This window comes from Bos indicus x Bos taurus, chromosome 19 (genome assembly GCF_003369695.1).
Source record: "Bos indicus x Bos taurus breed Angus x Brahman F1 hybrid chromosome 19, Bos_hybrid_MaternalHap_v2.0, whole genome shotgun sequence".
NCBI lineage: Eukaryota > Metazoa > Chordata > Mammalia > Artiodactyla > Bovidae > Bos > Bos indicus x Bos taurus.
In genome coordinates this window covers 10022551-10048764 of record NC_040094.1, presented here as the reverse complement: position 1 = coordinate 10048764, position 26214 = coordinate 10022551, and the positions used below count along the sequence as shown (strand labels likewise).

Below are 26214 nucleotides of genomic sequence, written 5' to 3'. Positions count from 1 at the left end.
AGTAAGTCAGGAAGAAAAACACCAATACAGTATATTAACTCATATATATGGAATTTAGAAAGACGGTAATGATGACCCTATGTGCGAGACAGCAAAAGAGACACAGATGTAAAGAAGAGACTTTTGGACTCTGTGGGAGAAGGCGAGGGTGGGATGCTTTGAAAGAATAACATTGAAATATGTATATTATCATATGTAAAATAGATTGCCAGTCCAGGTTCAATGCATGAAACAGGGTGCTCAGGGCTGGTGCACTGGGATGACCCTGAAGGATGGAATAGGGAGGGAAGAGGGAGGGAGGATCAGGATGGGAAACACATGTACACCCATGACTGATTCATGTTAATGTATGGCAAAAACCACCACAATGTTGTAAAGTAATTAGCCTCCAATATAATAAAAAAATAAATAAAATAAAAATGGCAACGAACACAAAAGGACAAAACAAAATAAACAAAAAATGAATGAGAAACAAACAAATGATGTGGGAGACAGAAGAAAAGATTATACAATCAGTATCCTTTAAGAGAAGCAAGAATGCATTCCTGTCTGCTGAGAAAAGAATCTATGTTTAAATATTAGGTCTCAATAAACACTAACACAGAAATGAAAGATTGATACACATGACTATGTGAAAACTAATACCCAAAATAAAGAAGACAAACCACAACTTGGGTGAAAGAAAGTGAAGTCGCTCAGTCATGTCCGACTCTGTACAACCCCATGGACTGTAGCCTGCCAGGCTCCTCTGTCCATGGGATTCTCCAGGCAAGAATACTGGAGTGGGTTGCTGTTTCCTTCTTCAGGGGATCTTCCCAACCTAAGGATTGAGCCTGGGTCTCCCGCACTGCAGGCAGACTCTTTACCATCTAACCCATCAGGGGAGCCCTCAAACTGGGTGAAGGTATTATAACAAATAAAACTGAAAAAGACCAGTAACCAAATTATATAAGAACTTCTACATTAACAAGAAACAGGCAATAGAAAATCATGCTAAAGGCATTCATGGGAAATTTGAATATAATTAAAACATGGGGAAATGTTACAGAAATGCAAATCAAGGCTACAGTGAAATACCATTTTTTACCTGCTTAATTGAGAAAAATGAAAAAGTATGACAATCAACTGTTAGGAGGATGAGAATCAAGGGAAACACTGCAGTGCTGCTGATAACCAAGTAATTTGGTACAACTCCTTTGGAAAACAACTTAGCCCTAAAACTTTGAAGATCTCATGATCCAGCAATTACACTTCCAAGTAATGACCCATAGCTCCTCAACATGACAACTGGAGACAAGCTGAAGATTATTCAAAAGAGCATTGTTCCAAGAGCAAAAACTGGGAACCTTCCCAGTAAGCTTAGTCTCATGTTGGAATATTGTACAACAGAGCAAATGAATGAACTACAGCCAAACAGAACAATATGTGACGTTTAGAAACAAAATGTTGAGTGAAAAAAATCAAATGCCAGACTATTACCTTAAGTCTAATATTTTATAAACTCAATAAAACAATATAGTGCTTATGTTAAAATGTGATAAAATTGTTTTTATGAATGATGGAATGATAAACACAAAACTCAAGAAAGTGATTTCATCTGGGTGAAGTGATGTGATGAAGAGGTCCTATAGGCAGGTATAAGCTATTGGTATCACGTGGTTCTTGAACTGAGGAGCATGTACATGTGTTCATATAATATAGTGTCTTATAACTTACATGCTTATTACACACAATCATTTGCTTGCAATAATTATACTATACTAAAACATACAGTGGAAAATTGGAATACTCATGATTTCTAAATTGAAAATTAAATAAAATATAATTATATGGTTAACTCAGTGTTTTTTCACAATTTTTTGATTTGATACTTATAATAAGCCTGAGGGATTTGGGGTCAGATATTAATTTCAGTGAGTTTGTTGAGGAAGAAGTTATGAGTTCAAGAGAGGCCATATGTCTCATTCAAGGTCATCTGTCAGATAAATGATGGACATGGTCTCCAATTTAAGGCATAAGACAAAATATAGTTCAGTTTACAACAATCCAGCCTCACACCAAAACACGGTCCTGGGAAAAGAGGTCAAATACAGAAACTAGAACTGCTCTTCTTGGGGAATGCTGTCATCCTAACAGAAAACTATCTGCCAAGAAGACAAAAAGGAGGGTGTGGCTTTCCAGAATGTGTCCATGGCAACACATCTTATTGTCATAGGAGAGTTCAAATCATCCAACACAAACAAAAGTAACAATAGTTAACTTTATCCTCAAAATCTGGATAAGTTGCTCATTTTCAAGTTATGAAAAGGCCAGATACAGCAGCGCTCTCTCCAGCTTATTGATGGAAAACCAAAAAGCCAAAGCCAGAGAGAAGTGACCCACTGTCACTCGCTTTTACAAAGCAGCCTGGTGCCTCCCTAATCTCTTTACTGCTGCCTATATCTCCTGCTTCTTCAGGGTGTAGATCAGTGGGGGCTGAGCATGTGAGTCATGACCATGTGGCTGATGGATATAGCCTTGTCAATGGAGAAATAAATGAAGGGCCGGGCATAGAGGTAAGTGCTTGGGATGAAGACAATAGACACCATGACAATGAGGGCGGTGCAGGTGGAAGCTGCCTTCCTCCTTGCCTGTCCTGAGTGGGACCTCAGCATCACCAGGGATGGCTGAGTAAGAGACCAGGAGGAGGAGGAGGAACCAGATGACATCCAGCATCCCACAGTTGCAGATCATTAGGAACTCCAGGACAGAAGTGTCAGCGCAGGCGAGTCTCAGTACCTGTGGAACATCACAGTAGAAGTTATTTAGGACACTGGGGCCACAAAAAGGCAGTGGGAGCATCAGAGCCAGTTGGGAGATGGAATGAACAAAACCTACCATCCAGGCTGTCACAAGCAGCCCCACACAGAGCTGAGTGATCATGATGGTGACATAGTGGAGGGGCCGGGATACAGCAACCAAGGTGGTCATAGCCATCACTGAGAGGAAGAAGACCATGGCACCTCCCAGAAAGTGGAAGAAGAAAATCTGGGCCATGCATCCCTGGTAGGAGATGGTGGTCTTCCTTGCTGAGAAGAAGACCATCTTCTTCTCTTCTTCTCAGCAAGGAAGACCACCAGCATCTTTGGGGCAGTGACTGAGGAGAAACAGAGGTCTATGACAGCCAAGTTTCACAGCAGTGTGAGGTGTGCAAATTTCACAAAGGTGTGTGGAGCCTGAAATCAGAGGTCACTGTGACCATAACCAGGAGGCTTCCCGTGATGGTGGTTGTGTAGACAAACAGGAAAACCAGAAACAAGACTAGCTGGATCTCCTGAGTCTGTGAGAGCCCCAAGAAGACAAAATCTGACACCCACATGAGGTTCCCCAGTTCCATGGTGTCTTCTCCAGGCATCTAAAGAAAACACACCACAGACAGTAATGTACTAATGCTCAGGGACTCAAATTGAGTTCCTCAGATCTAGATGATGGATATTTATGTGTACATCCTAATTCCAGTTGCTCACTAAATGGTCCTACCCCTGGAACGTGTACAACTTGGTAATAGAATATATACTCATGAAATATTTAGATCCATCCAGAGACACATGCGACCTACTTTTAAAAGATTCGGTGTTACTGAGGAAAACAGAATTGAAAGAGACGTGTACCCCAATGTTCATCACAGCACTGTTTACAATAGCTAGGACATGGAAGCAACCTATTTGTCCATCAGGAGATAAATGGATAAGAATGTTGTGGTACATATTTACAATGGAGTATTACTCAGCTATTAAAAAGAATGAATTTGAATCAGTTCTAATGAGGTAGGTGAAACTGGAACCTGTTATACAGAGTGAAGTAAGTCAAAAAGAAAAACACCAATACAGTATATTAATGATATATATATATGGAATTTAGAAAGATGGTAATGATGACCCTACATATGAGAGAGCAAAAGAGACAGATATAAAGAACAGACTTTGGACTCTGTGTGAGAAGGTGAGGGTGGGATGATTTGAGAGAATAGCATTGAAACATGTATATTCAGATCAGATCAGATCAGTCGCTCAGTCGTGTCTGACTCTTTGCGACTCCATGAATTGCAGCACGCTAGGCCTCCCTGTACATCACCAACTCCCAGAGTTCACTGAGACTCATGTCCATCGAGTCAGTGATGCCATCCAGCCATCTCATCCTCTGTCATCCCCTTCTCCTCCTGCCCCCAATCCCTCCCAGCATCAGAGTCTTTTCCAATGAGTCAATTCTTCACATGAGGTGGCCAAAGTACTGGAGTTTCAGCTTTAGCATCATTCCTTCCAAAGAAATCCCAGGGCTGACCTCCTTCAGAATGGACTGGTTGGATCTCCTTGCAGTCCAAGGGACTCTCAAGAGTCTTCTCCAACACCACAGTTCAAAAGTATCAATTCTTCGGCGCTCAGCCTTCTTCACAGTCCAACTCTCACATTCATACATGACCACAGGACAAACCATAGCCTTGACTAGACGAACCTTTGTTGGCAAAATAATGTCTCTGCTTTTGAATATGCTATCTAGGTTGGTCATAACTTTCCTTCCAAGGAGTAAGCATCTTTTAATTTCCTGGCTGCAGTCACCATCTGCAGTGATTTTGGAGCCCAGAAAACTAAAGTCTGACACTGTTTCCCCATCTATTTCCCATGAAATGATGGGACATGTATATTACCATATGTGAAATAGATAGCCAGTCCAAGTTTGAAGCAAGAAAGAGGGCACTCAAAGCCAGTGCACTGGGACAACCCTGAGGGATGGGATGGGGAGGGAGGTGGAAGGGAGTTTAGTATGGGGGACACATGTACCCCTGTGGTTGATTCATGTCAGTGTATGGCAAAAACCACCACAATATTGTAATTAGCCTCCAGTTAAAATAAATTAATTTTTTAAAAAAGATTCAGTATTAATATAGTGATAGAAAACACTTAGAGTCCAACTGATTTGTAGTTAAATTCCAGGTTCTTATTCCTTGAGATTTGACCTAGAATAAGTTACTCAAGCTCTGTTTCAGTTTCCACATCTGTAAGGTGGGAAGAATAATGTTGTCTTTATAGAATGTCTAGGGGTAAAAATGAGATAGCATATAAGGTTCCTAGAACAGTATCTGGAATAATAAATGCTAATCACTGTCCTCTGTGTAGTCTCCTACTCTGAAGACATCCTACCTTCTTAGAGTCTATAATACATTTTTGTACCAGTCATTCCTCATGCAATAGTTAATACATTAAAATGTTAGTGAACTTTTCATATTTCTAGGTTTGTACCAGTCATTCCTCATGCAATAGTTAATACATTAAAATGTTAGTGAACTTTTCATATTTCTAGGTTCCTCCACAGTTCAACCATAATGTGCTTGCCTGCCCACAATTCAGCCAACCTATGTCTTGATTCAAAATTTATTTGTGCCCTGAAGTTCTCATGTTTGCTCACAGTCAATGCTCAAAAAACATGGGGTTTGACTCTGAGTACATAAATAATTATAGGGGTGCCCCCTCACTGGTGTGGTGGCCCCTTATTGGGTGAAGCCAGGACATACATGGTGTGTGTGCTTAGACATAAGAATGTGGGGAGAGATTCTCTGCATTAAGAAATGGGTGATGGATCTTGTATGAAGGGGACTGCAAGAGCTGTTCCAAAAGGCACAAATGTTTTAGATGTTACTGAATACAAGGAGAGAGACACAGGAAGATATTGAAATAAAAGAAATAGAGTAGACAAAGGAATAAAGAGGATAAGATTAAGGAGGAGAAAGGAAAGGTAATGACAAGGTGGAGGAGCAGGAGATGGAAGGGAACAAAGGTGAAGAAGGATAGGGAGGTGAGAGATAGAGGTGACAGTTGAGGGCCAAGTGGCCTCCCCACTTCTCTGCCGTGTCTCAGTCCCCTCCGTCACCTGCCTCCTGCAATTTACTGTCTCATCCTTCTGCTTCCATCTGTATCCACTCCAGTCCATCTTCTATATCATTGTCACAAAGACCTTTCTAAACACATATCTGATCCTACCTCATTATAATCTTTTAATGACTACTGAGGAGCCACAGCTTAAAACCCAGACTCTTAGAAATTGCCTAACTTGCTTTGTGGGTTAATTCAGGGTAGGAAAATATACTTACATACGTGTATGCAACTCCCTCTCCGTGTGTGACACCAAGCTCTAAGATGTAGGCTCCATCTACCCTTCTCATCAGTATCCCTGTTACCCAGGAACTGGTTGCTGTTCAAGGAATCCATGGTCTCTCGCACATGTCATATGCTTGGTTATTTCTGTAGCTTTGGGAATGAATTCTACTTCCTGAAGTACCTTCTGTAACTTTCTCAACTTAGAAGATTCAGATATCACCTTCTCTGTGACTCCTTCATTTCTCCCATGCAGAATTAATCCCTAACTTCTCTGGATTCAAATAATATTTTATAAATATTTCCTTTATATATTTATCATATTGTTGTCCCTTTGAATGAGATTTTAAACTCAATAACTTATTCAACCCAGCACCTACAATAACATCTCTGATTTAGCAGTTGCTAAAAAAGGTTTGCTAACATAATTTATTAGCAGATGATTATGTGACCTTGTTCAGTATGACCATGTGAAGAATTCTGTGATGTATTCCATTATTATTTGCTTTATGTGATCTTGTTCAGTGTGACCATGTAAAGAATTGTGTAGTGTATTATCATTTGCTCTCAGCATCCACCCTGTAAATCACATGACCAAGTTTTCACTTGGTTGTTGAAAGCCTGGTTTTGTACATGCAACTTGAGGAATCTGTTTTTGATACCTCATTTCCCCTGCGTTACTTTCTGAAGCTTTCCTCACACTTCAGCCTTACTATCAAGTCTAAATCTCTTGCTCTTTCTCTGCACTCTCCAGCAAGTGTGTCTGGAAACTTCTTACAGCTGCGCTATCTACAGGTGAGAAAACCCTGGTCTCTTCAGCCTAGACTGGGAGATAGCCTTCAGGTCTTCCATCTTCTTGGAGATCTTTTTTCTGCAGATTTAGCTTCCCAGTCACTGCCCATATGTCACCTATCCAACAATGGATGTGACCCTTGGGGAAGAGGGAATGTCTTTGGGGAGAAACTACTGGACTCAGTTCTGGAAGCAGAATTGGGCTGATTACCACTGGGGGAAAGGGAGCAATGGGAGTAGTTAAAAAGTTGTTAAATGTCTCAAAAACACATATTCATTAAGGCTTATTCCTTGGGACCAAAATGACAAGGACAATACAATTTTATAGATTTGTAGAATGTAGGATTCTCAGGCCAAGATCTAGAAGGATGAGTCTCTTCAAAAGAAACAGACTCTGGGACTTTTAGAAGAACCCATTTCTTACCCAGTGATTCTCACTGTTGAGACAATGACTTGCAGAGCTTGTTGGAAAACAAATGACTGTGCCCCAGCTCCAGCTTTTCTCATTCTATTGGTCAATGAAAAGGCCAAGATTTTGCATTTGTAACAAGTCCTCAGATGATGCCGATGTCCCTGTTTCCAAGATCACACTTTGAGAACCACAGACTTGCTTCTCAGCACAGGGACTGTTCTCTCTCTCCTGAAATCTTCCAGACAACTGATCTGATTTCTTTCCTTCTTCTCCACCTTCTTCTTCACCTTCTTCTCCTCCTTCTTCCCTTCTTCCTTTTCTTCTACTTTGAGGCGTAATTAATTTTTATTTATGGATAGCCATAGATGGGCAAATGTGTACTATCAATACAATAGAAACTTACTTTTCTGTAAATGTTGTCCTTTATTTTGTCCACCAAAGCCCCAGTATTGACTTACCACCAGTACCCAAGTCTACTACGTCATCTATAAAATGCCAGCATTCTTTACTTGTGAATTCTTACTGACTCTAATACAAGGATTGATATAAGAAACAAATATAATGCTCATTATGAGGAATTGGCCAACCCTGGAATTAATTGAAAACTAAAGTTTTAAAACTGAAGTGCTGTTAAAAAAAACTCATTTCTTAGACAGAGCCCTCTGATTTGCATAGGACTTACAGGTTGGTCTGAATTATTTCACTGCAAATGTTTATTCCTGGCAAAATGGAGTATCTGCCTTTGGCAGGTGAGAGTATTATGTGAAACTCTTCTACATACAAGAGGTGTAGATTTTTAAAAAAATCTTATTTAGAGCTCTAGTCCACTTTGAAATAGAGCCACTAAGAAAAAACTAATAAAATAAAATTGAGTCACTTAGAAAAGCAGCCCTGGTTGATTCTGGGGAAGGGGGCAGGATGTGTCCACCTCACTGATTATCATGTGGATGATTTTGATTCAGATTTTGATTTATATTTCAATAAGTGAAACCTGATATGTTCCAGTTTATATTTTCTCCCATTTGGGCACATGTAAGTCTATAAAATGTTCACCAAACTTCATCTATTTACTGCATCCAGCCACCAAAATAATGATTTCCAAACCCCAGAATGGCTGGAATGGAGTCATTATGCTAAAGACCTAGTCATGGACAATGAACTGAGAAAATGATTTTCCTGTGTGTAACACATCTAAGAAACTATGTATTTGTCAGACTTAACTTCAAACTGCTTAATGGATGCAGGATGCATTTAGAAGGTGCTTCATTTACCTCCTCATTAGGGAGCCCAGCATCACTGATGATTAAGATTTCTCCCCTTGTGATGGTCCATTTTATGTGTCAGCTTGACTAGTCTATAGGTCTCAGTTATGTAAACATAGTCTAAGTGCTGCTGGGAAGATATTTTATAGACATGATTGATTCTATTGCATAATCTGTTGGTTTTATTTGTTTATTTATTAGAATCAGTTGGTTTTATGTAAAGGAGACCACCCTAGCTAATCTAGACATGCCCGATTCAATAAGTTAAAGGGTCTTAAGAGCAGGACACGGGTTTCCTTGAAGAAGATGAGATTCTGGACTGTAGCTTTATACCTAAGAGCTCCAGCCTGCCCTTCCTGTTGGCCAGCCTACATGTTTCATACTTACCTTGCCAGTCTCACAATCAGGTAAGGAATTCCTTCAAGAAATTTCCCTTATTCTCTCTCTGTCTCCATGGCATGTGGCTTATTTTGAGCTGAAAACAATCAAGGCTCAAAAGACTCAGGGAGAAACCTTGAGCTTTTCCTTCAACTGCCTAAAGAATTTAGATAGAGGACCTGTTCCCATAATAAAGCTCTCATCAGAGACACCTGCAAAGAATGTGGCATAAGTGTGAGTGGGGGTGGGGGTGGGGAAACAGAGCCTAGGGATCAGTGTCCACTCTGTGTTCCAATGTCTCTACATGGCCCAACAAATATTTACTTTTCAAACACTTTCTTTTCCATCTCTATGTGAATTGTCTTTCTCCCTTTGCAAGTCCTACACCCCTTTCTCCAATACCCTCTTTTGTCTGTAGCTAAAGATGGTGTTTAAGGTGAAGGTTTCAGCCATTTTTATGGGTTACTCAGTTTGCCTGGGTCTCTCCCATGTGTACATGTTCTCAAATCTTGCTTGACTTTTTCCCGTTAAACTGTCTCATGTCAATTTCCTTTATAGTTTCAGCAGGAGAACCTGTAAGGGTAAAGGAAAATTTTTCTTCCTTCCCAACATTTCCATATCATACTGTAACTGAAAGTGGTGTCTGGCTGCTCGTTACTGGAAAGTCAATGAAGAGGTAAGATTGGTGGAAAGGCAAGTTTGCTTTACTTCAGATATTGGCAACTGGTGGGGGTGGGAAAAGGAAGGAGCACTTCTACTCAAAGGCCAACTGCCTCCCCCCTCAACAAGAGCTTTTATAGATGGAAAGAGGGACCTACAAAGAGAAACAGCAAGTCAACTCTGACAGTCATCTTCCAATTGGTCATATGGTGTTCTGAAAAGTGTCATTTTGATTATTTTAGGTACAATCAATCTTCAGTTCCAGAATCTGTCTGTTTCCATTTTCTTGAGGCCAATTCTTGGAATTGTGGCAGGTTATGTCATGGCTTCAGTCTGGTCATAACTTCTTCCACATGGCAGAGATTTTAGTATCTACAAGATAGCTCACAGGATATGGCTCAGAAAATTATTTATAGGTCCTTGACTATGCTTAATGACTAATATATAATTATTTATTCTTTTTGGACTGTTTTCCTTTGTTTCTATATTTTCTCACTTCTCTGATTAAACTTGTTATTCTTTGGCTAAAGTTTTTCCACTAACAAAAGACAGGCAAAGGACATGGAGGGCAAGGACTAGGGTCCTGCTCCATTTCTGTACTGGTTCTGTTCCTCTAGCAGAACCCTGATTGATACACCACTTTTAATGGATCATATATGAAGTAAACCACATCAGCAAGTTTGTTAAGGTCTTTCACTTACACTTAAATCATCCCTGAGTTCAGTTATAAATACAAGTGGGATGGCAAAATCAAGAAATTAATGAGGCTGAGAAGAAGGGAAGAACTCTCTGGACCATAATATTTTTTCTGGATCATAATTAATCTACCATCACTGGAATGACTTACAGCCTTCCATCAACAACTTTTAAGAGAGTTGCTTTCACTAATCATATAAATAAAATAACTGAAGAGTAGCATTTGACCTGATAGTTCATTATTCATTTAGGATCAATAAATTTTGAGTTGAGTCAAATTCACATCATAAACACAGCAGAACTTCCATCAGAGATGTCTTAAAGGTATAAATTCTCATGTAAAGAGCTGTATTCATTGAGGCTTCTGTTTGGGATGATCAGATCAGTTGTTTTGTCAGAAGATCCCTGAATGCCAGTTGGGAATATGGTCAATTTGGGAAGATGGCCAATTTGGAAAGACGGCCTGGACTGTTTCTCTGGAGCTATTTAGTATCTCTAGATAAAATCCTTCTGATTGTTGTGTAAAGACTTAGATATTGGAGCTCTGCATAAGGATGGGAAAGAGCCCACTGGCCTGCATGTGTACCATCTACTTCACCTTAGGTTCACTGGGCCCACTTAACGTCTTAATGTTACTTATCATTTCCTTTAGGCATTTGATTTTATGACCCTGTCCATGACAAACTTTGTTCCTTGTCAAGATTTCTGACTCTCATGTCTACCATCCTGCAACCAGGGGCTTCTGCCATATGGCAGACACTGTTGATTGTCATTTTCAATCCCCTTTTTCTGGATGAAATAACCAGCCATTCACTTCCCATCCTTCCCTGTAGATTGGGGTGACCATATGACCCAAGTTTCTGGCCAAAAAGTCATAAGGGAATTCTGCTGGAATGCAGGAATGGAACTAGAAAAAGAATTCACCCCAGGTTTTTTAGAAAAAGTACATGAATGCCCTTCTTCCTTCTTGCTGAACTATTTGGATATAAAGGTATGATAATTGTAGTTTTAATAGCCACATTGCCATCATGATGGGAAAGACAGGGAATTATAGAGCAGCCAACCCAGGCCTCTAAAATGTTAGAACTGAAGAATTAACCAACTCTAGAATTGCCTATTCTCTGCTTCCCTGGTGGCTCAGAGGGTAAAGTATCTGTTTGCATTGCAGGAGACTGGGTTCGATCCCTGGGTCAGGTAGATCCCCTGGAGAAGGAAATGGCAACCCACTCCAGTGTTCTTGCCTGGAAAATCCCATGGATGGAGAAGCCTGGTAGGCTACAGTCCATGGGGTCACAAAGAGTCGTGAGTGACTTCACTTCTTCACTTCTAATCTTTATAAGTGAGATAATCTCATTCTTTAAGCCATTGTGATTTGGATGCTGTGATTTGCAATCAACAGCATCCTATGGGTATATATTTCAAAGAGGACTATCATAGTATCCAAAAGAGCTCACATCCTCCCATAGAGACGTGTGTCGTATGTTTAGTATCACATTTTATAAGGCATGTGGTCATATGACAGTAAATATAGAGGAGATGGTCAGTATGTTGGAATCAGGAAACCTGTCACAATGGGAACAATTGAATGAATGTAGATGCTGCATCTGGAGAAGAGACAAATTAGAAGATGAGAAAAGTATTGTCAAATATTTAAAGGACTTTACCATGAATGGGAAAACACTGTTCTGTGGGACCTCCCAGATCAAACATGACAGAGTTTATTTTCTCTCCTGTCATCTCACCCACTGTGAATGGGGAGAAATGTGTGAAATGGGGCAGGGAAGTATAAGTGAAGAAAGGATGAACTCAAAGCTGCCATGATGGCCTGGAGAGCCTATAGCTTTTATTTCCTAGATGTGATTATTGCTGGGAGGGAAGCAGAAACAAGAAAATGTTTTTATTATCTTCTTAACTTCGGAGCAATGTTATACATTGCCCAAGATGTTAACAAAGGGAAACATACCTCAAAGAGATGGGGTATATAAATACTGGTTATAGAGCGACAAATGAAAAGATTTGAACTTGAAAGGGAAAGAACAGGGTGCAAGAAAAAGCAGAAATGCTTATCTGAATAGGATAATGTCTAGGTGCTAAGAGGATTTAAAGATGAATACAGCTCAATCCTCAACCCCAGGAAAGCCCTCATTCCAGGGTAGGAACTCAAAAAGAAAGGCAAAACCCCATGAGGTTGGCAGCTTTGGACTGAACCCATACCTAAATCAGGATCACTAATAGACGTGGCCCTGCCCTCTCTGGCTTTGGTTCCCCAACCATACTACAGCATCCTCTTCTTAGCCATATCATGCAAGTGATGTAAAGATTGTGTGCAGAAAGCAAAATAGTTCTGATTATCCAAGGAGCATTTGGTAGAAAAGGAACAAATCAAAGGAAAATACTCTTATGGGAAATATCTAGATAATATTAAAAATGAAAAAAGAGTTATGTAATAAAAACTCATTGTTTATGAAAAAATATTAAAAATAAGACTACTTCCAAAATACCACCATGGAAAATGAGGCATAGAGGCAGGGAACAGAAAAAAAAATGTGATTGCTCTAGAATTCAGATGAAAGTGTAGGCCATTCTTCACAGATATCCATCCACAGATGAGGAATTCTCCAAGTTTTCCCTTGTGATTATATCAGACCCTGAATTTCAAATTCCATCCACATCTCCTGCCTCGAAACTTGGAGTCAGAGGAACCGTCTATTGACCAGGCTCTGCCCCTCACTTGCTCTTTTTTGTTGAGAAAGTCAGTTCTCTCTGAGTTTTTTCACTTGCAAACTGTTTAATATAATAATAATATATCCACTGTCAGTCTTCTGAGAATAAGACAAAAGTGTAAAAGTGCCTAAACACAACATCTGACACAGGAGAAGTTCTGTAGAAATACTAGCTTAATTTCAACTGCCACACTCAATAAATATTTTTCATTGTTTCTCACATGGAAAAACAAAAGTTCAGAGGGAAGATCTGTCATTTAAAGTCAACCTATTTTAATTTCACTTCCTGCTGGAAATCACTAGGCGCTTGCCTAATCTATTCATGGCTGCCTGCATCTCCCGGTTCCTCAGGGTGTAGATGATGGGATTGAGCATGGGGGTCAAGACAGTGTAGCTGATGGACACAGTCTTGTCCATGAGGAATGAAGTGAATGGCCGGGCATAGATACAGATACAGGGAATGAAGATCATAGACACAACGATGATGTGAGTGATGCAGGTGGAAGCTGCCTTCCTCCTCGCCTGCCCAGACTGAGACCGCAGCATCACCAGGATGACAGTATAAGAGATCAGAAGGAGGAGGAACCAGATGAGGACCAGCATCCCACTGTTGGAGATCATAAGGAACTCCAGGAGGGAGGTGTCTGTGCAGGCAAGCCTCAGCACTTGTGGAATGTCACAGTAGAAGTTATCCAGGGTGTTGGAGCCACAAAAAGGCAATGGGAGCATCAGAACCAGCTGGACAATGGAGTGGACAAAGCCCCCTACCCAGGCAGCCACCACCAGCCCCACACACACTCGAGTGTTCATGATGGTGATGTAGTGGAGAGGCCGGGAGATGGCTATGTAGCGGTCATAGGCCATCACTGAGAGGAAGAAGACAGTCCCACCTCCCAAGAGGTGGAAAAAGAAGATCTGGGCCATGCAGCCATGGTAGGAGATGGTCTTGGTCTCATGCAAGAAGTCCACTAACATCTTTGGAGAAGTGACTGTGGAATAGCAGAGGTCTATGACAGCAAGATTTCGCAGCAGGAAATACATGGGTGTGTGGAGCCTGGAATCAGAGGTCACTGTGATCATGATGAGGAGGTTTCCCATGACAGTGGTGGTGTAGACTAGCAGGAACACCAGAAACAAGAAGAGCTGGAGCTCCTGAGTCTGTGAGAGTCCCAGGAGGACAAATTCTGACACCCACGTGAGGTTCCCTGATGCCATGGTGTCTTCTCCATACACCTAAGTAACACAAACGACAGACCTCTGTCTGAAGTTGCTGCTCACCTTTCAAGTGCTCAGGGGCTCAAAATGATTTGTCCAAGTCCAGAAGATGGACATTCTCATGTGCATATCATAATACCGGGTGCTGATCTAAGTAGTCCTTCTCTAGACAGGTCACTAATTGGTGCTGGAATACATATTCATGAAATAGCTTAAAGCTGTCAAAAGACACATGCAACCTGCCTTTCAAATATTCAGTGTGACATAGTGGTAGCAAGACACTTGGAGTCCAATAGAAACAGTCAAAATTTCAAGCTTCTACATCCTTGAGATTTGACCTTCAGCAAGTCACTTAATCTGAGTCCTAGGTTCTACATCTATAAGAAAATGTTTTCCCTATGAATTGTCTAGGGAATTAAATAAAATAATACATAAATTTCATAGAACAGTATCTGGAATAATAAATGGCAATCAATCTTCTCTGTACAGTCTCTTACTCTAAAGCCCTCCTCCCTTTTTCCAGTCTTTAATATCAATACATTTTTGTACCAGTAGTTTTTCATGTAACAGTTAACACATCATAACGTTAACAAACATTTCATTTGTCTATGATTTTCCTCCACTATTGAACCATACTGTGTTACAGACATAGGTCTTGATTTCACAATTTGTATCCTTGCTCATAGTGCATGATAGGTACCTGATGTTAACTGCTTTGGTTGTTCAGTTGCTAAGTCGTGTCCAACTCTTTGTGACCCTGTGGACTGCAGCATGCCAGGCTTCGTTGTCCTCCACTATCTCCCAGAGTTTGCTCAAATTCATGTCCATTGAGTCAGTAGTGCTATCTAACCATCTCATCCTCTGCTGCCCCTTCTCCTTTTATTTTCAATCTCTCCCAGAATCAGATTCTCTGGGTGCATGAAAAGCTATTGTATGTGCAGGTCCTGGAAGGGGAGCCTCTGGACACAGTTGCACCCTGGGATATTTCATTTCTCCCCATCCCCAGCAGTAGGTGGCTCCTTACTGGGTAAGGCCCCCCAGATCACAGGTAGATACAAGAGTCAGAGGAGTAACTACTTCATTAGTGGAGAAACAAATGATGCATATATTGCTTCAAGACTAGAACTCTTCTGAAAGGACAGCAATTCCAGAAAATTATATTGAATCCAAGGGTAGAAGAGAAAAAATGTTGAAAAAAAATGGAAATAGATGAAAACTCTAAAGGAAGGAAGCAAACTATAAGGGAGGAAAATAGGGGAATAAAATTAGTGAAGGAAGGAGAGATGGGGTGAAGGAAGGAGAGATGGGGTGAAGGAAGGAGAGATGAAAGATGGTGGGTCAAGGGAGGAAATACAAAGGTGAAGAAGAACTCTCAGGGTGAGAGATAGAGGTGACAGGTGAAGGTCAAGTGTTCTCCTCTCTCCCTGCCTCATCTCAGCCCCACTCTCTCCCACCTGACCTCATGCATTCCATTATTGATCAGAGATCACTCCCTTCTTATTTTTCACTTCGGTTTGCTTTCACTTCACTCTTCCTTCTACAAAGCTCTCCATGAGACCTTTCTAAATGCTGATCCAATCACTTCCCCCCTCACATCTTATAGTGATGCTCACCAGAGCCCCTTAGAAGCCACATCCAATATTTTGCAGGTCAAGTCAGGGTAGAATCACATACTTACACTTGTACATGCAACTCAGCTTGTCATATAGGGCTATAAAACATAACCTCCAGATGCCTTTCTAATCAATATCCCCACCTCTGATTATAGTCTCAAACATGATAACATATTTATTCATTTCCATGTTTGTTTCCTGGAATTTTCTCCCTACCATCTCATCTCAACCTTAGAAAAGCCCACCTTACCCTCTCTGTCACTCCTATCAGCATTTCTCCCTTGCAGAAAAAAATCCTATTGCTCAAGTTTCTTTAAACATTTAAAGCATACCCCAATAATGTTTATCATCATTTGTTTCCTTTTTCAGCTTCTCCCCTAAACCAACTGTATCATGATTTCAGTGTCTTAGTAACCTCAGAAATTGGAACAGCAACTCTGATAACAGCACATGCTCAGTGAATGTTGCCAAATAATGTATTAAGTAGGTGATGGATTATGTGTAGTATTTTTAGTGATTTTAAGTATCCTGTTTCTTGTCTCATGAAGCAAGTTCTATGCTTGGTTGCTGAAATTCCTAGGGTTTACATGTAACATGAACCCTCTGTATTAACAGCACAGTGCCCCCTCCAAATTACTTCCCAAGGCTCTCCTCTTTTTTAGACTTAGTACTATCAAGTCTATGACACTGGCTTATTCTCCTCACCTTCTAGCAGGTGTTTTTAAAAACCTAACTACTATTTTCCTATCAGCAGGCATGGAAACCCTCAGGCTCTCACCTTCCTTCAGCCCCAAGTGGAAGAAGAGAGTTCATGTCTTACACTTTCTGGGAGGTCCTCTCCATGCAGTCTCATAGCTTCCTGATCTCTGCCGTCACTCACACACATGACTCATGGGCATGGCCTTGGGGAAGAGGGGATCTCCTCAGGGAGAAATAATTGGACTGGGCTCAGGAAGCAGAGCTGGAATGAGTCCTGCTGGGGATGAGGGAACAATGGGACCTGTTAATAAGTTTCTAGGTCTCTCAAAAGCATTATTTGAAAGGCCATCTTGAAGCCAAAAAACAAAGAAGTAATCAAAAACAAATAATAGAAGCCCCACAAAACAAAAACAAACAAAAACCCACCAAAGACACTGAAAATTGTGGAGGTTCATGACATGTTTGATAGGATATCAAGATCAGGAAGAACAGAACCTCTCCAAAAGAATCAAAATCTCTGGGCGTTTTGGAAGGACCCATTAGATCACCTAGAATGGATATAAAGACTCAGAAATGCCCACACAGAATTTTTGATGCAGTAGATCTTAGTTGGAGCATGAAAATGTGCATTTCAAACAAGTTTTCAGGTGATGATGATGATGCTTCTCTGAAACCACAGTTTGAGACCAGCTGACCCTGACTTTCACTGCTTTCTGTCAGCACGGTGTTGGTGGTTTAGGCCCTAAGTCATGTCCGACTCTTGTGACCCTATGGACTATGGCCCACCAGGCTCCTCTGCCCATGGGATTTTCCAAGCAAGAATACTAGAGTGAGTTGCTATTTCCTTCTCCAGGGAATCTTCCCAACACAGGAATTGAACCTGGGTCTCCTGCAGGCAGATTCTTTACCCACTGAGCCACCAGGGAAGCTCATCAGCACAGTGGACAGTTCTTTCTCATATTATCAAAACAACTTGATTGATAGCTTACTTTAAAAAAATTAATTGATCTTAATTTGGATGATATCATAGGTGGGAAAATGTTTGTTTACTAACTACATTGGAAAAAAATCCTGTAAACTCTTTCATTTTGTCACCCAGATCCCAAGATCGATTTCTCATCCATATGCAATTATTGCACCATCTTAAAACTTTAACTCAGATGACCATTATATCTACTACTGCGGGCAGGAATCACTTAGAAGAAATGGAGTAGCCATCATGGTCAACAAAAGAGTTCAAAATGCAGTGTTGCTGCTGCTAAGTTGCTTCAGTCGTGTCCGACTCTGTGTGATCCCATAGACGGCAGCCCATCAGGCTGCCCCGTCCCTGGGATTCTCCAGGCAAGAATACTGGAGTGCGTTGCCATTCCTTCTCCAATGCATGAAAGTGAAAAGTGAAAGTGATGTTGCTCAGTCATGTCCGACTCTTAGCGACCCCATGGACTGCAGCCCACCAGGCTCCTCCGTCTACGGGATTTTCCAGGCAAGAGTACTGGAGTGGGGTGCCATTGCCTTTTCCAAAATGCAGTACTTGGATGCAATCTCAAAAACGACAGAATGATCTCTGTTCATTTCCAAGGCAAACCATTCAATATCACAGTAGTCCAAGTCTATGCCCCAACCAGTAACACTGAAGAAGCTGAAGTTGAACGGTTCTATGAAGACCTACAAGACCTTTTAGAACTAACACCCAAAAAAGATGTTCTTTTCATTATAGGGGACTGGAATGCAAAAGTAGGAAGTCAAGAAATACCTGGAGTAACAGGCAAATTTGGCCTTGGAATATGGAATGAAGCAGGGCAAAGACTAATAGAGTTTTGCCAAGAGAATGCACTGGTCATAGCAAACACCCTCTTCCAACAACACAAGAGAAGACTCTACACATGGACGTCACCAGATGGTCAACACCGAAATCAGATTGATTATATTGTTTGCAGCCAAAGATGGAGAAACTCTATACAGTCAGCAAAAACAAGACCAGAAGCTGACTGTGACTCAGATCATGAACTCCTTATTGCCAAATTCAGACTTAAATTGAAGAAAGTAGGGAAAACCACTAGACCATTCAGGTATGACCTAAATCAAATCCCTTATGATTATACAGTGGAAGTGAGAAATAGATTTGAGGGCCTGGATCTGATAGGTAGAGTGCTTGATGAACTATGGAATGAGGTTTGTGACACTGTACAGGAGACAGGGATCAAGACCATCCCTATGGAAAAGAAATGCAAAAAAGCAAAATGGCTGTCTAGGGAGGTCTTACAAAGAGCTGTGAAAAGAAGAAAAGCAAAAAGCAAGGGAGAAAAAGAAAGATATAAGCATCTGAATGCAGAGTTCCAAAGAATAGCACGAAGAGATAAGAAAGCTTTCCTCAGGGATCAGTGCAAAGAAATAGAGGAAAACAACAGAATGAGAAAGACTAGAGATCTCTTCAAGAAAATTAGAGATACCAAGGGAACATTTCATGCAAAGATGGGCTCAATAAAGGACAGAAATTGTATGGACCTAACAGAAGCAGAAGATATTAAGAAGAAGTGGCAAGAGTACACAGAAGAACTGTACAAAAAAGATCTTCACGACCCAGATAATCACGATGGTGTGATCACTGACCTAGAGCCAGACATCCTAGAATGTGAAGTCAAGTGGGTCTTAGGAAGCATCGCTACGAACAAAGCTAGTGGAGGTGATGGAATTCCAGTTGAGCTATTTCAAATCCTGAAAGATGATGCTGTGAAAGTGCTGCACTCAATATGCCAGCAAATTTGGAAAACTCAGCAGTGGCCACAGGACTGGAAAAGGTCAGTTTTCATTCCAATCCCAAAGAAAGGCAATGCCAAAGAATGCTCAAACTACTGCATAATTGCACTCATCTCGCACGCTAGTATACTACTGTTAAGTCGCCTCATCGTGTCCGACTCTGTGCGACCCAAGAGACAGCAGCCCACCAGGCTCCCCCATCTCCGGGATTCTCTAGGCAGGAACACTGGAGTGGGTTGCCATTTCCTTCTCCAATGCATGAAAGTGAAAAGTGAACGAGAAATCACTCAGTCGTGTCCGACTCCTAGGGACCCCATAGACTCCAGCCTATCAGGCTCCTCCGTCCATGGGATTTGCCAGGCAAGACTACTGGAGTGGGGTGCCACTGCCTTCTCCAATGCTCAAAATTCTCCAAGCCAGGCTTCAGCTTGGAGTTCACATGAACCGTGAGCTTCCAGACGTTCAAGCTGGTTTTAGAAAAGGCAGAGGAATAAGAGGCCAAATTCCAACATCCGGTGGATCATCGAAAAAGCAAGAGAGATCCAGAAAAACATCTATTTCTGCTTTATTGACTATGCCAAAGCCTTTGACTGTGTGGATCACAATAAACTGTGGAAAATTCTGAAAGAGATGGGAATCCCAGACCACCTGACCCGCCTCTTGAGAAACCTATATGCAGGTCAGGAAGCAACAGTTAGAACTGGACATGGAACAACAAACTGATTCCAAATAGGAAAAGGAGTACGTCAAGGCTGTATATTGTCACCCTGATTATTTAACTTCTATGCAGAGTACATCATGAGAAACGCTGGGCTGGAAGAAGCACAAGCTGGAATCAAGATTGCTGGGAGAAATATCCATAACCTCAGATATGCAGATGACACCACCCTTATGGCAGAAAGTGAAGAGGAACTCAAAAGCCTCTTGATGAAAGTGAAAGTGGAGAGTGAAAAAGTTGGCTTAAAGCTCAACATTCAGAAAATGAAGATCATGGCATCTGGTCCCATCACTTCATGGCAAATAGATTGGGGAAATAGTGCAAACAGTGTCAAACTTTATTTTTGGGGGCTCCAAAATCACTGCAGATGGTGACTGCAGCATGAAATTAAAAGACCCTTACTCCTTGGAAGGAAAGTTATGACCAACCTAGATAGCATATTCAAAAGCAGAGACATTACTTTGCCAAAAAAGTTCCATCTAGTCAAGGCTATGGTTTTTCCAGTGGTCATGTATGTATGTGAGAGTTGGACTCTGAAGAAAGCTGAGCACTGAAGAATTGATGCTTTTGAAGTGTGGTGTTGGAGAAGACTCCTGAGAGTCGCTTGGACTGCAAGGAGACCCAACCAGTCCATTCTGAATGAGATCAGCCCTGGGATTTCTTTGGAAGGAATGATGCTAAAGCTGAAACTCTGGTACTTTGGCCACCTCATGCAAAGAGTTGACTCATTGGAAAAGACTCTGATGCTGGGAGGGATTGGGGGCAGGAGGAGAAAGGGATAACAGAGGATGAGATGGCTGGATGGCATCACTGACTTGATGGACATGAGTTTGAGTGAACTCCAGGAGTTGGTGATGGACAGGGAGGCCTGGCGTGCTGAGATTCATGGGGTCACAAAGAGTTGGACATGACTGAGTGAATGAACTGAACTGAACTGAAAATTCTAGCACTCTTTATATATGAATTAGTACTCAATGAGATCCTTCCTTTCATATAAGCACTCTTACAGGAAATGTTTGTATTTTCTTAATATGATGAACTGTTCAGAATTGGAATTACTGGCTTCATAACCTCAGTGAACAATAAAAACTAATATTTCTTAAATAGCTTTCTGTTCTACATGAGATTCCCGGTTGGTCTGAATTCTTTTGAAATAAATATTTATGCTTAGCAAAATGTAATCCCTCTGGAATATTAAAAAATGTGAAGCTCTGTTTTTTCCCCCCCAGGTGGTGCTAGTGGTAAAGAAACCACCTGCCAATGCAGGAGACAAGAGACATGGGTCTGATCCCTGAATCAAGATCTCCTGAAGATCCCCTGGAGAAAACTAAGATCATGGCATCTGGTCCCATCACTTCATGGCAAATAGATAGGGAAATAATGGAAACAGTGACAAACTTAATTTTCTTGGGCTCCAAAATTACTGCAGATGGTGACTGCATCTATGAAATTAAAAGACACTTGCTCCTTGGAAGAAAAACTATGACCAACCTAGACAGCATATTAAAAAGCAGAGACATTACTTTGCCGATGAAGGTCCATCCAGTCAAAACTATGGTTTTTCCATTAGTCATGTATGGATGTGAGAGTTGGACTATAAAGAAAGCTGAGTGTCAAATAATTGATGCTTTTGAACTCTGGTGTTGGAGAAGACTCTTGAGAGTCCTTTGGACTGCAGGGAGATCCAGCCAGTCCATCCTAAAGGAAATCAGTATTCAATATTCATTGGAAAGACTGATGCTGAACCTGAAACTCCAATACTTTGGCCACCTGATGCAAAGAACTGACTCCTTGGAAAAGACCATATGCTCAGAAAGATTGAGGGCAGGAGGAGAAGGGAGTGATAGAGGATGAGGTGGTTGGATGGTATCCCTGACTCAATGGACATGAGTTTGAGTAAACTCTGGGTATTGGTGATGGACAGGGAAGCCTGGCATGCTGCAGTCCATGGGGTCACAAAGAGTCGGACTCAACTGAATGACTGAACTGAACAGCTGTCTTCTTTGGAGAAATGTCTGTTTAGTTCTTTGGCCCACTTTTGATTGGGTCATTCATTTTCTGGTATTGAGTGGCATGAGCTGCTTGTATATTTTGGAGGTTAATTCTTTGTCAGTTATTTCATTTGCTATTATTTTCTCCCATTTTGAAGGCTGCCTTTTCTTCTTGCTTATAGTTTCCTTTGTTGTGCAAACACTTTTAAGTTTAATTAGGTCTCATCTGTTTATTTTTGCTTTTGTTTCTATTACTCTGGGAGGTGGGTCATAGAGGATCTTGCTGTGATTTATGTCAGAGAGGGTTCTACCTATGTTTTCCTCTAAGAGTTTTATAGTTTCTGGTCTTACATTTAGATATTTAATCCACTTTTAATTTATTTTTGTGTTTGGTGTTAAAAAGTGTTCTGGATTCATTCTTTTACAAGCAGTTGACCAGTTCTCCCAGCACCACTTGTTAAAGAGATTTTCTTTTCTCCATTGTATATTTTTGCCTCCTTTGTCAAAGATAAGGTTTGCATAGATGTGTGCTCACTCTCAACACTACTATTTAACATAGTTTTGGAAGTCCTAGCCACAGCAATCAGAGAAGAAAAAGAAACAAAAGGAATCCAGATTTGAAAATAAGAAGTAAAACTCTCACTGTTTGCAGATGACCTAATCCTCTACATGGAAATCCCTAAAGATACTACCAGAAAATCACTGGAGCTAATCAATAAATACAGTAAAGTTGCAGCATATAAATTTAATACACAGAAATCCCTTGCATTCCTATACACTAACAGTGAAGAAACATAAAGAGAAATTAAGGAAAGAATCCCATTTACCATTGCAACAAAAAGAATAAAATACTTAGGAATAAATTTACCTAAGGAAGCAAAGACCTATATATATAAAACTATAAAACACTGATGAAAGATATCAAAGATGACATAAGTAGATGGAGAAATATACCATGTTCATGTTTGGGAAAAATCAATGTAGTGAAAATGAGTATACTACACAAAGCAATATATAGATTCAATGCAATCCCTATCAAGATACCAATGGTACTTTTCACACAACTTGAACAAACAATTTCACAATTTGTATCAGATCATATCAGATCAGATCAGTCACTAAGTCGTGTCCCACTCTTTGCGACCCCATGAATCGCAGCACGTCAGGTCTCCCGGTCCATCACCAACTCCTGGAGTTCACTGAGACTCACATCCATCGAGTCAGTGATGCCATCGAGCCATCTCATCCTCTGTCGTCTCCTTCTCCTCCTGCCCCCAATCCCTCCCAGCATCAGAGTCTTTTCCAATGAGTCAACTCTTCGCATGAGGTGGCCAAAGTACCAGAGTTTCAGCTTTAGCATCATTCCTTCCAAAGAAATCCCAGGGCTGATCTCATTCAGAATGGACTGGTTGGGTCTCCTTGCAGTCCAAGGGACTCTCGAGAGTCTTCTCCAACACCACAATTCAAAAGCATCAATTCTTTGGTGCTCAGCCTTCTTCACAGTCCAACTCTCACATCCATACATGACCACAGGAAAAACCATAACCTTGAATAGATGGACCTTTGTTGGCAAAGTAATGTCTCTGCTTTTGAATATGCTATCTAGGTTGGTCATAACTTTCCTTCCAAGGAGTGAGCATCTTTTAATTTCATGGCTGCAGTCACCATCTGTAGTGATTTTGGAGCCCCCAAAAATAAAGTCTGACACTGTTTCCACTGTTTCCCCATCTATTTCCCATGAAATGGTGGGACCGGATGCCATGATCTTCGTTTTCTGAATGTTGAGCTTTAAGCCAACTTTTTCACTCTCCACTTTCACTTTCATCAAGAGGCTTTTGAGTTCCTCTTCACTTTCTGCCATAAGGGTGGTGTCATCTGAATATCTGAGGTTATGGATATTTCTCCGGGCAATCTTGATCCCAGCTTGTGCTTCTTCTAGCCCAGCGTTTCTCATGATGTACTCTGCATAGAAGTTAAATAATCAGGGTGCCAATATACAGCCTTGACGTACTCCTTTTCCTATTTGGAACCAGTCTGTTGTTCCATGTCCAGTTCTAACTGTTGCTTCCTGACCTGCATACAGATTTCTCAAGAGGCAGATCAGGTGGGATTCCCATCTCTTTCAGAATTTTCCACAGTTTATTGTGATCCACACAGTCAAAGGCTTTGGCATAGTCAATAAAGCAGAAATAGATATTTTTATGGAACTCTCTTGCTTTTTCCATGATCCAGCGGATGTTGGCAATTTGATCTCTGGTTCCTCTGCCTTTTCTAAAGCCAGCTTGAACATCAGGAAGTTCACGGTTCACATATGGCTGAAGCCTGGCTTGGAGAATTTTGAGCATTACTTTACTAGCATGTGAGATGAGTGCAATTGTGTGGTAGTTTGAGCATTCTTTGGCATTGCCTTTCTTTGGGATTGGAATGAAAACGGACCTTTTCCAGTCCTGTGGCCACTGCTGAGTTTTCCAAATTTGCTGGCATATTGAGTGCAGCACTTTCACAGCATCATCTTTCAGGATTTGGAATAGCTCCACTAGCTTTGTTTGTAGTGATGCTTTCTAAGGTCCACTTGACTTCACATTCCAGGATGTCTGGCTCTAGGTGAGTGATCACACCATCATGATTATCTGGGTCGTGAAGATCTTTTTTGTACAGTTCTTCTGTGTATTCTTGCCATCTCTTCTTAATATCTTCTGCTTCTGTTAGGTCCATACCATTTCTGTCCTTTATCGAGCTCATCTTTGCATGAAATGTTCCTTTGGTATCTCTGATAGTCTTGAAGAGATCCCTAGTCTTTCCCATTCTGTTGTTTTCCTCTATTTCTTTGCGTAGATCGCTGAAGAAGGCTTTCTTATCTCTTCTTGCTATTCTTTGGAACTCTGCATTCAGATGTTTATATCTTTCCTTTTCTTGTATATAAACAGGTAAAACCTTGAATAGCCAAAGCAATCTTGAGAAAGAAGAATGGAACTGGAGGAGTCAACCTTCCTGACTTCAGGCTATACTGCAAAGCTACAGTCATCAAGACAGTATGGTACTGGCACAAAGACAGAAATATAGGTTAATGGAAATCAGATAATTTTTATAGCACATCAAGATTACAATACCAGTTAATTACAGTTTTGAGCAATTCCTCATAATGAAAAAAAAATGTGGGTTTCCTGTACCAATCCTTGTGCTAGAGGTGGTAAGAATTCACATGTAAAAAATGTTGACATTGGTATGGGTGGTTAATCAATTTTGGGGCTTTGATTGGCAAAATAAGGGGCAAGGTTTACAGGGCCGTAAGTTTCCACTGTAGTCTACAAGTATTTTTCCACCTAAAAATTTCCCTAGGAAAAGATCAATTAGGTTTAAAAGTAAGAGAACAAGATGAAAAGAAGAAGAAGGGGAACAAGGAGGAAAGAAATTAGACTAGTTAGCTCAAAGATTGCACAATAGAGAGAACAGTCCCTGTGCTGATAAGAAAGTTCATGGGTCTCAAAGTGTCGTCCCCAGAACAGGGGCATCAGCATCATCTGAGAACTTGCTATAAATGCAGATTCTTGGCCTTATCATTGACCAATTAAATGAGAAAGTCTGGGGCAGGAACACAGTCATTTGTCTTTTAAGAGGCATTCCAGGTGATTGTCTCACAGGTAAGAACCACTGTTTTAAGAAGTAATTTATTCGAAAACTTTCAGAGAATTGGCTGCTTTTGAAGAGACTCTTGTCCTTTTGGATATTGGCCTGAGAATCCTATATTCTACAAATCTATAAAATTATATTGTCCTTGGTCCTTTTGACCCCAAGGGAATAGCTCTTAATGAATATGTGTTTTTGAGGCATTTTGAAACTTTTTAACAACTCCCATTGCTCCCTTTCCCCCAGTGGTAATCGGTCCAGCCCTGTTTCCTGAGTGAGTCCAGTAGTTTCTCCCTAAGGATATTCCATCCTCCTTGAGTCACACTCCTTGTTGTACCCGTGATGTATGGGCAGTGGCTGGTAAACTAAAACTAAAGCAGAAAAAGGATCTTCAAGAAGATGTTAGTCCTGAAGACTCTCTACCATTCTGGGCTGAAAGAAGGTAAGAGACCCAGGCTCTCCTCACCTGTACATAGAACTGCTGTAAGAAGCATCCAGAAACACTTGCTGGAAGGTGGAAAGAATAAACAGATGATATAGACT

At 40.9% G+C, this 26214-nt stretch overlaps 1 protein-coding gene and 1 pseudogene across 1 annotated transcript; both read right to left on the bottom strand.

Moving 5' to 3' along the window:
• Nucleotides 1-2394: 2394 nt before the first annotated feature.
• LOC113877465 lies at nt 2395-3376 on the bottom strand (annotated as a pseudogene).
• A 9954-nt stretch (nt 3377-13330) lies between these two features.
• On the bottom strand, nt 13331-14266 carry LOC113878471 (olfactory receptor 4D1-like). Its single transcript, XM_027519600.1, has one exon. It carries the CDS (start codon nt 14264-14266, stop codon nt 13331-13333), a length of 936 nt encoding a protein of 311 aa, XP_027375401.1.
• Nucleotides 14267-26214: the final 11948 nt, after the last annotated feature.